Here is a 14,231-nt window from a genome sequence, read left to right on the forward strand (position 1 = left end):
TGAGCAGCAGGGAGTTGAACTCAATGATACTTATGGGTTCCTTCCAACCTAAGATACTCTATGATTGTCATTCTGGAAAACGCCAAGGTTTTTGGTTTTGCCACCTGTTTAATCAAACTTGTGCTTTCTATGCAATGGAGAAAGAAAGATGTAAGCTGATGAAAGCTGAAAAACATTTTATTATTAATAGAGTTTCTTTTACTTGTCTTCTTGCAGATACTAATTATTACAAGAACGGACTCTGAAAGAGAAAAATCAGCTCTCATTCACCTGTTATCCAGGGTAGAAGGTAAATAATTATGGGTATTTTTGAAAAAAAACCCTGGCTGTTACTCTGTGGTTTTCTGCATTCCCATTTGAATGCTCTGTGCAGATGTTTCTCCCTTTTATCCTTAGCAGGAACCTTTCTCTATACTTTTCTGTTTAATGTTGCCTAACTCTTCCATCAGCCTTTTTTCCTTTCTTTTAATTTTATTTTCTCCCGAGTAATGGTTCTGATATAATGTTTGCTGTTGCAAGGGAATGATAGTTCATCTATCAAGGCAAAGATTTCTTTATTGGAACACAAAGAAGCTGTGGACAGCCCATTGTCTAATTATATTTGCATCTGTTGTCTTGATCAGATTGTTTCCTTGTTTTTAGCTGATCGTTGGTCATTGGCTTTCTTCCTTGCGAGGTTATTAAGAGCAATTAGAATTTAGAAGTTCTAACTAAACTCCCCACCATAAAACCTTGAATGAGTAGTTACATGTAGATCATATTTTTGCATAGCCATCTGTTGCTGATCTTGTTTGCTAATTTGTTAAGTGCATCAGCATAAGCTTTAGTGATCTATTAAACTCAAGGTAAAAAAAATACTTTTGCCAATATTCCACCTTCCCACTGATACAAGCAACACTTTCATCAGTTCAACATTTTACCTGTGAGAAATGTTTGTACAAGCTTCTTCAATGTCACAAATTCAGACAGTAAATCAAACATGTTTCAGGAAAATTGTTATTTGAGCCTGTACTTACGTTGGAGCAAGCCATGGATTCCTTTCATGTTGTTTTTTAAAATCTGTTTTCATAAATACCTCTTCCATGAACATAATCAAGTGCCATGTACTTCAATTGTTCTTTTGCCTTTAAAAATAAAGTTAAATTTGCTGTGCTCTTAAAAGAAGAAAGCCTTTTAGAATGCTTTGAAAGGGAGGAGGCATGTTCACAATGCTCTTACTAATAATAATAATAATATTTAATGAAAAGTATTTTATTTGTTTTAAGAGCTTAAGACTTGATTGCAAACATAGTTCAGTCCAGTTAACTAGACTTCTGAAGAGAGACACTTGGGTTTTACCAACATTCATTCTTAGATATACCTTCCACTTATCCTTGTAAAACTTCAAAAGTATAGAAAGTGTAAAGAAATTTAACTTACAAAAGGGCAAAGGTGCTTCCTTTTGCATTAGCCTTAAATTTTTCATTTTAAGGTCATTTTATGAGACCTGAAACTTGTTCTCATTACTTCTTCCCTGGGTTCCAAGATGGAACTTTCTAAATCATTATACCCAACAGTACAACACAAACTGAAATTGTGTAGAACTTCATCAAAACAGACAATGTCATACTTAAAATTTTAATTACGTGTATTGTTCCGTATGTGCTGCTGGCTGCTGAGCATTGACTCATACTCACAGAGGCTCGTTTATTTCATCAAAAGTTTCATTCTTTTTCAGCAGATTTAAAAGCTGTGGATTTGAATTCTGAAAAAAAAGGAATCCTTTTAGCTTATAAAGATATCATAAGCAAGTAAGTTAAATTCTTGATTTTTGAGAACTCCTCAGTCAGGATTAAGGTCAGTGAAACTTTAGTTACTTTTGTTAATTTCTGTGGAACTTTCTGGTCTGGAGTAAAGTTTTCAGCATATAGACCTACACCTTCATTTCTAGAGTGGAGAATTTTGTTTATACTTTAGAGAAATGCTTAGTGAAGCTCAGAGGAACTTTTAGAGAACAAACAATTGTATATTCCTAACCTTTTATTTTGTCTTGCATGTTTTAGACAAACTTTTTAAGAGAAATATGTAGAAAAACACGATTTTTTTGAATGTTTTAGAAAGAGGTGGTGAAAGGGCATAAGACAAAAAATGACAAATTATAACATTGCAGGAAAATATGAATACTTCAAGTAGGTAATTGGAATGAGAGAATTACAGCTTTTAATTTTTTAATTAAATTATAAAGAAGTTAGAATTTTAGGTGCAGGAAGGGTAAGCTTTTTTTTTTGTAAACTCACTTTAAACAGTGATAATTCATCAGAAAAAATTTATTTTCTTTTGAGTGTAATTCTACCTAAACTTAACTTTATTAATATTTTGTTGGGGTTTTTTAAGCCTTAATAGATATTCCTGCCTCATTATACATAATCAGCAAATTGGAGCTGACTTCCCTTGGACACACTTCTCATTAGTAATGGAATATGATTATTCTGAAAATTCCTGCTGGAAAAACCTTTGCAAAAATCTGAATGTTACTTACATGACTTGTAAAACTACGCTCCCTGAAACAATACAAATGGGTAAGTGCTCTCTAGAATTGTGATATTTGCATATGAAAACATTTTCTGTTCCCTAAAATGCTTGTTCATGTGCCTATGGAAGAGAGTAAGTTTGGAAGGCTTAAGCTGATCAAACAGAGCTGGTTTGTCTACGCAGCAATATAGGAAGCTGTTTTTATTCCAGTGTAAGCCTAGTTTTGGCCAGGATGTAGAAGTACATGTTGGTTTATAAGAGACTTGTGCCAAGTTTACAGGTTGTTTACAGTTACTACAAGCTGTATCCACCCTTCCTTATCCTAAGGAATGTTCTAGATCTAAAGAAATCTGAATTAAAACCTTATTTCAAAGAGATTCAGAAGAATTTATTGGGGGGGCGTGGCGAGGAGGGGGACACTTAGAGGGGAAGGCCATAATGAATCATTTTGCTGGGGATGAAAAAAAGCTTTTTTTTGAAAAATGTGTCTATTTAAATATCTAAATGTATGTGCAGTTTTTTGCTAGGAAACTGTTATCTTACTTATATAAAATGTTCCAGGGAATCACAGTGATTCTTTTCTTCTGGGAGTACAGATTCCATATGTATTTCTGACAACTGAAGGTCTTCTTAATATGCCGGATATACTTCAGCTTTTTGAATCCAAGTGAGTGAAAAAGCTATTTAATGATACTGACTTCATTTTCAGATTTCTCGGTCTTGTATTTTGTCCCAGTGTATCATGTATTAACCACCTACTTGGCCATCAGGCACATTTCTGCAGTGACACTATTAGCATTTTAGGAGACAAGAAGAGAGCTTTTCTGCTGAAGTTGATGGCTTAATTTTAGAGATTCACAGAGATGTCAACCAGAATGGACTTGGCCAATTTGTTTATTGTTATAATGAACTGGTACTTTTAATCAAAACAACTCTTTTAATTGTCTGCTTTTCCCTGAAAATCATAACGTTACCCCCAAACATTTTGCTTAAGTGCTTCTTTGTCCTTGGAAGACTTCATATTTAATTCTACATAAAAATTGCTTTTGGTCGTCTTTTATTTAATCTACTAGACCTGTGCGAAAAAAGCAAACTGAACAACAGTAAAACATCTTATTTTCTGGTACATCACGGCTTTCAAGAGAGGCTAAGTTCAAAACAAAACTAATTCAGATTTAATAGTCACTTAATTTTCAATACTCTATAACCTGTACAAAAAGTGTCATGGTTGTAAATCATTATGCTTCTGCATTATTTACTTTACTTTGACATAATTATCTTGAATTTCATTTTCACAGTAATAAAAGTAATAAATAAATGTACCTTTTATCATGTGAGGGAAAAGAAAAAACTAATAGTTTACTTTTTTGTTAATGTCTCAATTCACTGTCCATATGAGTTTATAGAGGACTTAATGCTGGCAGATTAAGGTTTAGGTCTCTTGTGTTTCCTGGTGAAACACAACAGGAGGCTGTGCTGCTGGCAACTCTCAGTCACTCAGAAACATTTAGGATTATACCAATGGCAGTCAGGGAGTTTTCACTCAGTTTGCTTTCCCCATGCTGCACAATCATGAAAGGAAGAAAAGAAATTAAATATATAAAGGTAGGCAAAAGGAATTTCTAAGTGTGTTGTCTTGATTTATGTATCTTCATTTCTGTATTACGTCTTTTGTTTTTTTTTCTGGTAAGTTCAAAGGCTGTAGATCAAGGTCATTTCAATGCAGTTAGCAACCTAATGGAATCAATCCAGTAACGTTTCATTAAATCACTGCTACAGGGATGTGTATTGTTTAAGTGTGTGTTCAAGTGAACTGAGCATTTGAGAAAGATCAGGGTATGTATAGACTGTTAAGTCTGTACATTAAAAAAGTTGTATTGTGGTATATGTTACTAATTTCCTTTAAGAAAATGATTTTATTTTACTTGACTGAGTTTTAATAAAATAATTTTACTTCTTGAGGTACAACATTACCTTTGTTGAAAGAACCAGCAGTCACTCCTTAAGGCTCTTTGGAAGTGTAGTTCAATATGTGGTGTTGACAATAGATGAATGTACAGCTATCTTTTTGCAGGTAATAAAAATGAAACTACTGTGTCCTAATTCTGTTATGTGTTGAGTGACTTCTACGCCATATCTGCAGGCTTCTAACGTAGCTTTTTTTCCTCATAATCATACGTAATTCATGCATTGTTTCACATCACAAATTATTTCCAAATTCATTAACTCCAAAATTCTCCCTCTGCCAGTTTGACTAGTTTGAAGTGTTCTCTGTTTCTTCACAGAAGTGTAACATTTGATCTGTTATTTGATTATATTAATTGTAGTTAAAGGATGCATACATCAAAATAGGGTTGTATAAAGAAATTTTGTAATGACCAATTAAATATATCTGTGTCTCTGTTCTCTTACCAGTATGCACATTAATTCCTCCTGTTTCATATTATTATCTGAATTAGTCTAGAGAATAATTTGTCCTTTTTTTAATAAAAAATAATAGTTTGAACAATAGCAGAGTATTTCAATTCTGCAAGACAGATTACTTTTCAGGTAGAAGAACTGCTTCTGAAAGATGGATAAATAATAAAATAATCTATTAGTCTTGCAAGCACAACACAGACACTCCTTCATGCTACTGCAATTAGTGATGTACTGTATATGATTAGTGTAGATATAATAATATTTGTATAGGTTAAGTATTTCAGAAGTTTATAGCAGTATTTTTCATTATTAAGGTTCACCAATTTTTAAGAGCATCCCAAAAAATCAGAGTATTTCCTTTTTACAGGAGGGAAGAATAGGCATGAAGCAATGAATCAGCTTTTAAAGGTCAAACAAAATAAAAGCTGGAAATGCAAGCTAGTTCTCACAATTTCCATATGTGTCCTTAATACTTATATTATTTAGCTGTATTTATGTTTGATCTAGCCTATCCATAATATAGCAATCCACATTACAAGCTTGGGACAGCCATGGTGATGGTAATGTATTTACTTACTTTTTACTTTTTATTTAAATTCTGTGGTAGCGTTTGGAAGAACTAAATTGTGAGAATTCCTGTGACACTTTAATATCAAGGCTGATGGCATTATCACTTCAATATACATGCTGTTGGATTGTTTTCTATTCCAGAGAAAGGCTGAGTTTAGAGTAAGTTATGAAGTTCTTTTGTTATCTCAGTATTTTCAAAACAAATTTCCACTAAAGGAAGCTGCTTATTAGAACAAGTTACTCTTCTAAATTCCTGTAGGAATATATTTCTCTTAGAACAATACTGATATTGTAAGCTCATATTTCTAGGGTGCTTTGAACTTTTCACTTAGTTGCAGTGTTGTCATGGTCCTACTGAAAAACTCAGTGACATGACAAAAGTAACAGTTATCACTGAAGACCCCAAAAAGTTAGCAAAGATGGTTTTTATTTGTTAGGATATTTGTAGTCTTACACAAGAGATAAAGAAATGGTTGTTACAAAATAACAGGCAATACTAACATGAAATGTATTGCAAACCAACAGGTCCAGAAGTTTCACAAGAATAGGGATATGAAGCACAGGAATTATTCTTTATAACTTTGAAGTAAATTAAGCCCTAGAAATGCACAGTTACGAATTACTGTGTTAACATCACTGTGTATCATTTCAACAGGGAAACGTTCTTCAAGTGTTCTTCCAATGCATCAGTAGTTCTCCTTTTGCTATAGAAGCATACATTTTGTTGATATGGTTCATAAGCATTCCTTTATTAACCCCTGAGATATTTTTTCTATAAGCAAGTCTTAATTTTCCCCTACATCACCTTTCCTCTCTGTGTGTTTTCTCTCCAGTGTCTCCTGTGACTGACCTTGATCCAGACTTTTGCTTGAGGCTGGACTTGCTTTCCTGTGGGCTGAATCCATTTTATTGCTCACAGTCCATCCTTCAGCATTCAGCCCCTTAAAATGTGTCCTGATTTTCCATTCACAAATATTTATGCTCAAACTGTACTAGTATTCTGAATTCATGGAAATTAAACAGACATTTATTAAGACATGGATCAAGGCTTTTGGAATGTGCATATTAAATATTAATGGCCAGTGAAACTTTTTTACAGGTACAGTCTCAAGGGAGATACTCTGCTTAACCTTGTCTTACTTTATGCTGCTCTAATTGAGCTTACACAGAAGTCAGAAGACTTTGAAATGAAGGTAATTTTTTTCTGTTTTAATCTTCACTGATATGATATTTCTGAAGAGTTCAGACAAGTATGCATTCTACAAGAAAAACATAAAATACCTCAAAATTACTAATCTTAATTCAGTGCTGCTAAAGTCAGTAAAAAGACTTTTGACTGCAATTTGAATTGAATCAAATTCAAATAGCAGTTGAGGCTATGAGGCAAGTTTTATGGCTAGGGGTCAACAAATGAGTTTCTACCTTTAATAAATTATTAGAACATATATTAATCCTGCTTCTGTCCTAACTTGAGTGATGTAATAGAAGTAAAGAAAGTATCATTTTCATTGCTGTCAGCTAGTTTGCTTTTTATGTGACAGAACAAATTAACTTTTTGTCTTCATAAATCAGAAAACATAGTATGTGGGACAATCAACATTAAAAAAATGGGACAGACATTTCATTCAGCTTACCAAGTTGATACTGGTGACACATTTTTGACTGAAATAATACCTTTTTAGGCACTTTTTCACTTATTTGCGTATTAAAATCTGTATAAAATTTACCTGATTAAATGAAAGTTACATAGAGGACAAAGCTTTTTTTATGCCATGTACTCAGCAGTGTAGTTTGCATGGACATTACACCTTCAAAATGTTACATGTCCTCTGTAACTATATCAGGCATCTCAGAATTGCCTGTTCTATTAGGAATTCATACCAAAATATTGATCACATATAAAAAACCTATAGGATAAACTAATTCCTCCTATGTAAGATTTGCATAAATAAGAAGTGTAATTTGTAGCCAAGCTGGTGCTGAGGTTGGAGTTCCTCTTCATGACTGGTATGGGGGGGTCAAGTTTATTTAGTCCATGTTACCAACTGCTGTGTGCAGTTTTCCACTCAACTTCTGCATCAAATTAAGACACTCCTTACTACAAGTTTTAACCAAAAAACACTGTGCATCACTTGCAGGTAGTTCTTATGCCAGGGGTTGAAGAAACAGCACTGGTAATTCGTCAGATTGCTGACAGGATTTTGATGGCATCTAATATCAGTCCTCATGAGTGGCTGGACAAATCCTGGCTCTCTGTCTTGCCATCTGAGGTTTGTTTATCTTCCCATGAGTTTACTGTTTTCTTCCTTTTTTCTCAGACTCATAAAGTTCTAGGTACTTTTTTGTTGTTCTCTTACAATATATTATTAAAATAATCATTATTATATATATACACACATTTTATATATATATATATATATATATATATATATATATATATATATATATATTATTTTGGTTTTCTATACATATATATATATACATGATGTTTCTGTCATCCTTGCTAGCCCAATTAGATGTAACCTGGACTTTCCCTGACCTTCCCAATTAACTTGTGGAGAAGCTTATCCTCCATATCCACCTGCCAATTTGTGCAGTTCTAAGGCATTAAGTTTAAAAAAGTATCCATCTTGTAAACAGTGAACATACAATGGCTCACCTGGGCAGGAAGCCAAATTCATCAGTGCTGATCCATGACTGAAGTCAATGGCATTGCCTACTGATTTGCTCTTAATACCAGAGAGTAGACATTTGTTTAACCTCTCATGCAGTATCTGATACTGCATACTTAGAGTAAATGCTGGAACGGGCCCATCAATCACAGTCAAATATATGATGTTCTTTAACTTATATAGTAATATTTTCAAGTTAAATGAATGGATTTGCTCATTTTATGTGAAAGTCTTTAACTCTTGTAAAACTGAGATCGTTCTTCACTCTTGCAAAATCCAGAAGCATTATAAAGCAGGTATTGGCATGGCCTTTCAAGTGTGGGATATTGGATTACAGATTTTCCAATTTAGAGATTTAAGAATATTGTTAAAAAACTGAGAGAAGTCATTGTAATTTTTTTCTGCTAAAGATATTTGATCCTGTCATCTCTTGAGCACAGAGCTTTATGAAAGCCAGAAACTGGAAGCTGACATTCATAACATGCTACAGCTCTCAGCTTGCTGCCCCGTCTGTGACATTCACCCTCCCCCTGGCAACTCCTGCTTTTGGCACCTGTTTCATTGCTGTTTACAAATACACTTTTCAGTTTTGTCAGTTTGTCTTGATCTAAGTAATTCACTTTAAAATGGAAAACTAATGTTAAGTCTGGTAATGCATTTTCAAATCAAGTTTACATGATTCACTGATTTTATCCTTTAGAAATAAATATCTTTATACTGTGCTTGCTTTTTGTCAAACTGTTATGTGAAACTTACTCTGTTTCACCATTACACTCTGTACCTCTGTATTAAAAAAAAGCAGTTTTAATCAGACTATAAAAGTTCACAGTTTGAAAGCTCTATTTCTATGATGTACTGTATGATCTATTCCTAAGGATGAGGTTTTGTAGAAACAGGGGAAAAAAAGGAGAAAAATGTTGCCAGATATCAATCTAACAAAATAATATCCATTTCCAGACAGAGAATTGCCTCCTTACTTTCCCATGTATTAACCCTCTGGTTGCTCAGTTTATGTTAAAGAAGGGATTTTCACTGAACAAGTTGTTTCTTGCAAGCTTTGATGAACTGCAAGAACTTCTGCCAGAAGTTCCAAAAAAAGTTTTAAAGGTCAGTCAAAATTATTTTATTTATTAGATAAATCTTTTTGCAGTGTTGTAATATGTGGTTGTCTGGGGATTTTTGAATGTTATCCTATATGCACATTTCCTGGTATCATTTAAAAATTAATTATATGCTTTAGCATGTCATTCACATCTCGAATGTTGTTAAAAATTCCCTCCCTCCTTCTCTCCCTCCCTTTTCATCATCATCATGGCTCGGCTTTGCGAATGAAGATTTGAGAAGGGCACTACCCACGCTTGCTGCAAGCGTGCTGGTGACTAAAAAGGCCAATATGGGATAGGCAGGTCCGGTCACAAAAGGCACAGTGGAACGTCTCCCTAGGTGACATTGGCAAGGAACGGTTCTTTCTGCGTTGTCTTTTCTCCTCCAGACTGACTCTCCGTGCATTCTCAAAGGAAGCAGCAGCGTCGTGAATGGTGTGTCTCCATGAATCCCGATTGGAGGCCAGAGTGGACCATTGATGGCAGTCAATATGGCCAAGGCTGAGGTGTCGTTTCAGGGAGTCCTTGTATCTCTTCTTTGGGGCTCCTCTCTTGCGGCAGCCGGTGGCGAGTTCACCAAAGACCACAATCTTCGGAAGGCCGTGATCCTCCATCCTGGAGGTGTGCCCTGCCCAGCGCAGCTGCGTTCTCATCAGCATGGCCTTGATACTGCTGACCCCTGCCTGTTCAAGAACAGACACATTGGTCACGTAATCAGACCAGTGGATGTTTAGGATTGAACGGAGGCAGCGCTGATGGAAGCATTCGAGAAGCCGCAGGTGGTGGCGGTAGATGACGCAGGATTCAGACCCATATAAAAGAGTAGACAGTACAATGGCTCTGTAGACACTCATCTTTGTACTTTTCTTCAGGTGTTTATTGGACCAGACTCTTTTATGGAGTTTTCTGAAGGCTTTGTATGCCTTTGCCAGCCTGTTGCCTATCTCTTTGTGAATCTTACCGTCTGAGGAAATGATACTTCCCAGATAGGTGAACTGCTGGACTGACTTAAGCTCTGAATTGCCTATGGTGATGTGAGGATGATGGAAGACTTCTTGAAGTGCAGGTTGGTAGAGAACTTCCGTCTTCCTCAGGCTGACTTCCAGCCCAAAAAGCTCAGTAGCCTCTGCAAAGCAGGATGTTAAGCGCGGCAGAGCTGCTTCTGTGTGAGCAACGAGGGCGGCATCACCAGCAAAAAGCAGCTCACGGACAAGGTGATTCAGGGTCTTGGTGTGGGCCTTCAGTCACCTTAGGTTGAATAGGCTTCCATTGGTACGATATCGGATGTAGGTGCCGTTTTCTTCATCGAGGTCTGCTGTGGCTCTTTGGAGCATCATACTGAAGAAGATTGTGAATAGAGTTGGTGCAAGAACGCAACCTTGTTTCACACCATTGGTTATTGGAAAGGGCTCAGAGAGTGCATCGCCATATCTGACTTGTCCACGCTGATCCTCATGTAGCAGGATGATCATTTTGAGGAACTTGGGGGGACATCCTAAACGTTCCAAGATCTGCCACAGGCCTTTTCTGCTCACAGTGTCGAAAGCTTTGGTGAGGTCAACGAAGGTTACATAGTGTCCTTTGTTCTGTTCCCTACACTTCTCTTGCAGTTGTCTGAGAACAAACACCATGTCTGTGGTGCTCCTATTGGCTCTGAAACCACACTGGCTTTCAGGTAGAAGTTCTTCTGCAATAGTGGGTAGTAATCTGTTCAGAAGTGTTCTTGCAAGGATTTTACCAGCAATGGAGAGCAAAGTAATACCTTGGTAATTTGAGCAGTCTGATTATTCTCCTTTCTTCTTGTACAGGGTGATGATGACTGCATCATGGAGATCTGATGGTAGTTCCCGTTGTTCTCAGCAATGCACAACAAGCTCGTGGAATTTGGCATGGAGTGCTTGACCTCCATGCTTCCAGATTTCGGGTGGAATTCCATCAACCCCAGCTGCCTTGCCAGTTTTCACCTACTGCATGGCCTTGAGTATCTCTCCCATAGTAGTGGCTGCATCCAATTCATGTTTCACCGGTTGTTGTGTAATGTGTTGAATTGCTGAGCCTTGGACTACACGGTTGGCACTGAAGAGAGTGCTGAGACCATCGGTTCAGGATGGAGGTTTTATCTGTTAGAAGCAGTTGACCATCTGCACTGAGTAGGGGGCTTTGAACCTGGTGAGCGGGTCCGTACACTGCTTTCAGGGCCTCATAGAATCCTCTTTGATCACCCAAATCTGCGCATAGTTGTGTTTTTTCTGCTAGGTTGAGCCACCATTTGTTCTGGATGTCTCAAAGTTTCTATTGGAGCTTACTGCATGCAAGACGAAAGGCGGCTTTTTTTATATGGCAAGATGGCTGAGCAAGGTGTGCTTGGTGAGCAGTTCTCTTCTTCTTCAGCAATTCTTGGATCTCTTGATTGTTCTCATCAAACCAGTCTTTGTTTTTCTTGGAGGAGAACCCTAGGGACTCTTCAGAGGACTGCAAGATGCAACTTTTAATATGTTGCCAAAGCGCTTCAGGAGAGGGATCTATGGGATTATCTTTAAGTCTAGTTTGAAGGTTTCCCTGGAAGCTGTCTCTCACTGTGGCTGTTTGAAGATTGCTGACTTGGAGCCTCCTCCTTGGAATGCCACCTCTCTTAGGTTTGGGCTTGAAGTGAAGGTGAAGTTTGCAGTGAACAAGGCGGTGGTCTGTTTGACATTCTGCACTCGGCATCACTCGAGTATGATGGACATCACTGATATTTCTCTGTTGTCCTAAGATACAGTCAATGAGGTGCCAGTGCTTGGATTGAGGATGCATCCAGGTTGTCTTCAGGCTGTCTTTCTGTTGAAAGATAGTGTTGGTGATGGTGAGCTGCTGTTCTGCACAAAACTCTAGCAGGAGGCGTCCGTTGTCGTTGCAGTTTCCAACGCCATGCTTGCCCAGGACTCCTTTCCAGGCTTCAGAATTCTTACCTACTCTGGTGTTGAAGTCACCAAGGATTATGATCTTATCATCTGCAGGAACATTTTGGGTGAGGCGGTGCAGGTCGGTGTAGAATTTGTCTTTTTCCGCTGGGTCAGCTTGGAGAGTTGGGCATATACGCTAAGAAGAACAACATGTTGCTTGTTGTTTAGAGGGAGGCGTAAGGACATAACGGGATCGGAATGACCTGTTGGCAGATTTTCAAGTTTGGAGGCAATGGAGTTTTTAATCATGAAGCCAACTCCTGAAAGGTGTCTTTCGGTTTTGGGTTTGCCTGACCAGTAGAGTGTGTAGCCAGCACCATGTTCTTTAAGGCTGCCTTCCTCATGAAGACGAACTTCACTGAGAGCTGCAGTGTCGATGTTGAGCCGTGACAGTTCGTGGGCAATTAGAGCAGAACGACGCTCAGGACGTCCACTATCCCCAGTATCAAGCATGGTTCTGATGTTCCAACATGCGAGTGTTAGTTTGAGCACACCTTTGCAGGCAGGTGTATGCCTTTGAAATCTCTTTGTTTTTGTTTGACCACATGGAAGATGCCGGTTGGCCGCGGTTATCCAACCGGGTGTGGAGATGAGCTTTTTTTAGGCCACCTTTGCTAGGCCCCTCTCCGTGTGGAGCAAGCAGTGCTGTCCCTAGAAAAGGCTGCTTGGTCCTTCAGGATGCTGCCGCAAGAGACTGTCATCTCCGGGGTCAAGTCTCTAATGATCCATATCCTGAACCGCCTGCATGCAGGGTTGGGTCTGCGGCTTCCAGCTGCTTCCTATCACCTGCCGTTTTTGACCCTCACCTGTCGCTACAGGGCTTTGCAATGTGGGTGAACCTTTCCAGCCTGCGCAATGGATTTTTTAGGTGAGGCACAGTGTGCGCAGAACTGGCCCCACCCTTTACTCCTAAGGTTCATCTGCCACGGCCTAGCGAGCTTGGATGGTGACAGCGAATACCTCAGGACGTAGGTTTGGTTAAAGTATCCTTCTCTTAGATGGATGGCCTTACAGGACTAAGCGAGCTTCATCTGCCCGGGTTTGGGGCTGGAGTTGTCCTTCTCCTAGGATGGTTGCCAGACGGCTAGCGAGCCCATCCTGCCCGTGGACACACTTTGTCTGACCCTTCAGCTGAGACCTGTCTGGCATGGGAGACCCTACCAGTGGCACAAACCACCTCCAGCATAGCTCTCAACCTTATGAGGGCACGCAAGCTTCTCCCCCGTGACAAGGGGGTGTCCCCGGAGAAGTCCCTGCCTTTTACACAATAATAAACCCACCACTTACGAATTCATAGCACTGAGCATTTGACAGACCCCTGGATGTTAAAACAAAGAATTGTGTGCTCCTGCTGTTTCAGCTGGGCCAAGTCTGGGAAAATTACAGACTGATTATAGTCAGCTAATTAGATAAAAATGCACGTATTTGATCATTCAAGAAAATTATGTGGGACACCATTCAGTTAAGGTGAAGGAGCAAGTGACAGCTCTTTGGGCAGTGAATAACAAGTTGTGCTTACCATTGTAACAACTGTATACATGTATGTATGGCCTGACTTTGCCAACGCAGATTTGGGCAGGGCTCTCCCCATGTGGGTGTGCCCTTCCGGCCTGCACAGTGGATTTTTTAGGTGAGGCTCAGTGTGCGCAGAACTGGCCCCACCGTTTAAGTCCTGAGGTTCATCTGCCATGGCCAAGCGAGCTTGGACAGTGACAGTGAAGTCCTCAGGACTGTCACAGCACCTGGTACTAACCGGGGCTGACCCTGCTGAGCATCTGAGATCTGACGGGATGGGATGGCAGGGAGGCATTGAACTGCCAGGGGACGGTCCCACTGAGACTGAAACTCGGGGCCTTGGGATTCAGAGTCCATAGTGCTCTCCTTTACACCATGGGACCACCCTTGTAGACATGTAAAGCCATGTTTATTGACTGAAAAAGATCTCCTCAGTTAAATTCCTCTATGATGCATGATAGGAGCCAATACATTGCAGACACTGCTTCCTACAG

General features: G+C 38.7%; 1 protein-coding gene across 1 annotated transcript in view; it reads left to right on the top strand.

Moving 5' to 3' along the window:
• The window catches only part of SHOC1 (shortage in chiasmata 1), a 55,458-nt gene that overhangs the window by 37,592 nt on the left and 3,635 nt on the right, over positions 1 to 14,231 (top strand). Inside the window, exons 18-26 of the mRNA XM_071581549.1 lie at positions 217 to 289; positions 1,718 to 1,790; positions 2,374 to 2,558; positions 3,073 to 3,178; positions 4,474 to 4,585; positions 5,540 to 5,661; positions 6,602 to 6,695; positions 7,641 to 7,772; positions 9,132 to 9,281. Of these exons, the coding sequence (XP_071437650.1) occupies positions 217 to 289; positions 1,718 to 1,790; positions 2,374 to 2,558; positions 3,073 to 3,178; positions 4,474 to 4,585; positions 5,540 to 5,661; positions 6,602 to 6,695; positions 7,641 to 7,772; positions 9,132 to 9,281 (1,047 nt within the window). The remainder of the gene's footprint in view (positions 1 to 216; positions 290 to 1,717; positions 1,791 to 2,373; positions 2,559 to 3,072; positions 3,179 to 4,473; positions 4,586 to 5,539; positions 5,662 to 6,601; positions 6,696 to 7,640; positions 7,773 to 9,131; positions 9,282 to 14,231) is intronic.

This window comes from Pithys albifrons, chromosome Z, assembly GCF_047495875.1.
Source record: "Pithys albifrons albifrons isolate INPA30051 chromosome Z, PitAlb_v1, whole genome shotgun sequence".
In the NCBI taxonomy this organism is placed as follows: domain Eukaryota; kingdom Metazoa; phylum Chordata; class Aves; order Passeriformes; family Thamnophilidae; genus Pithys; species Pithys albifrons.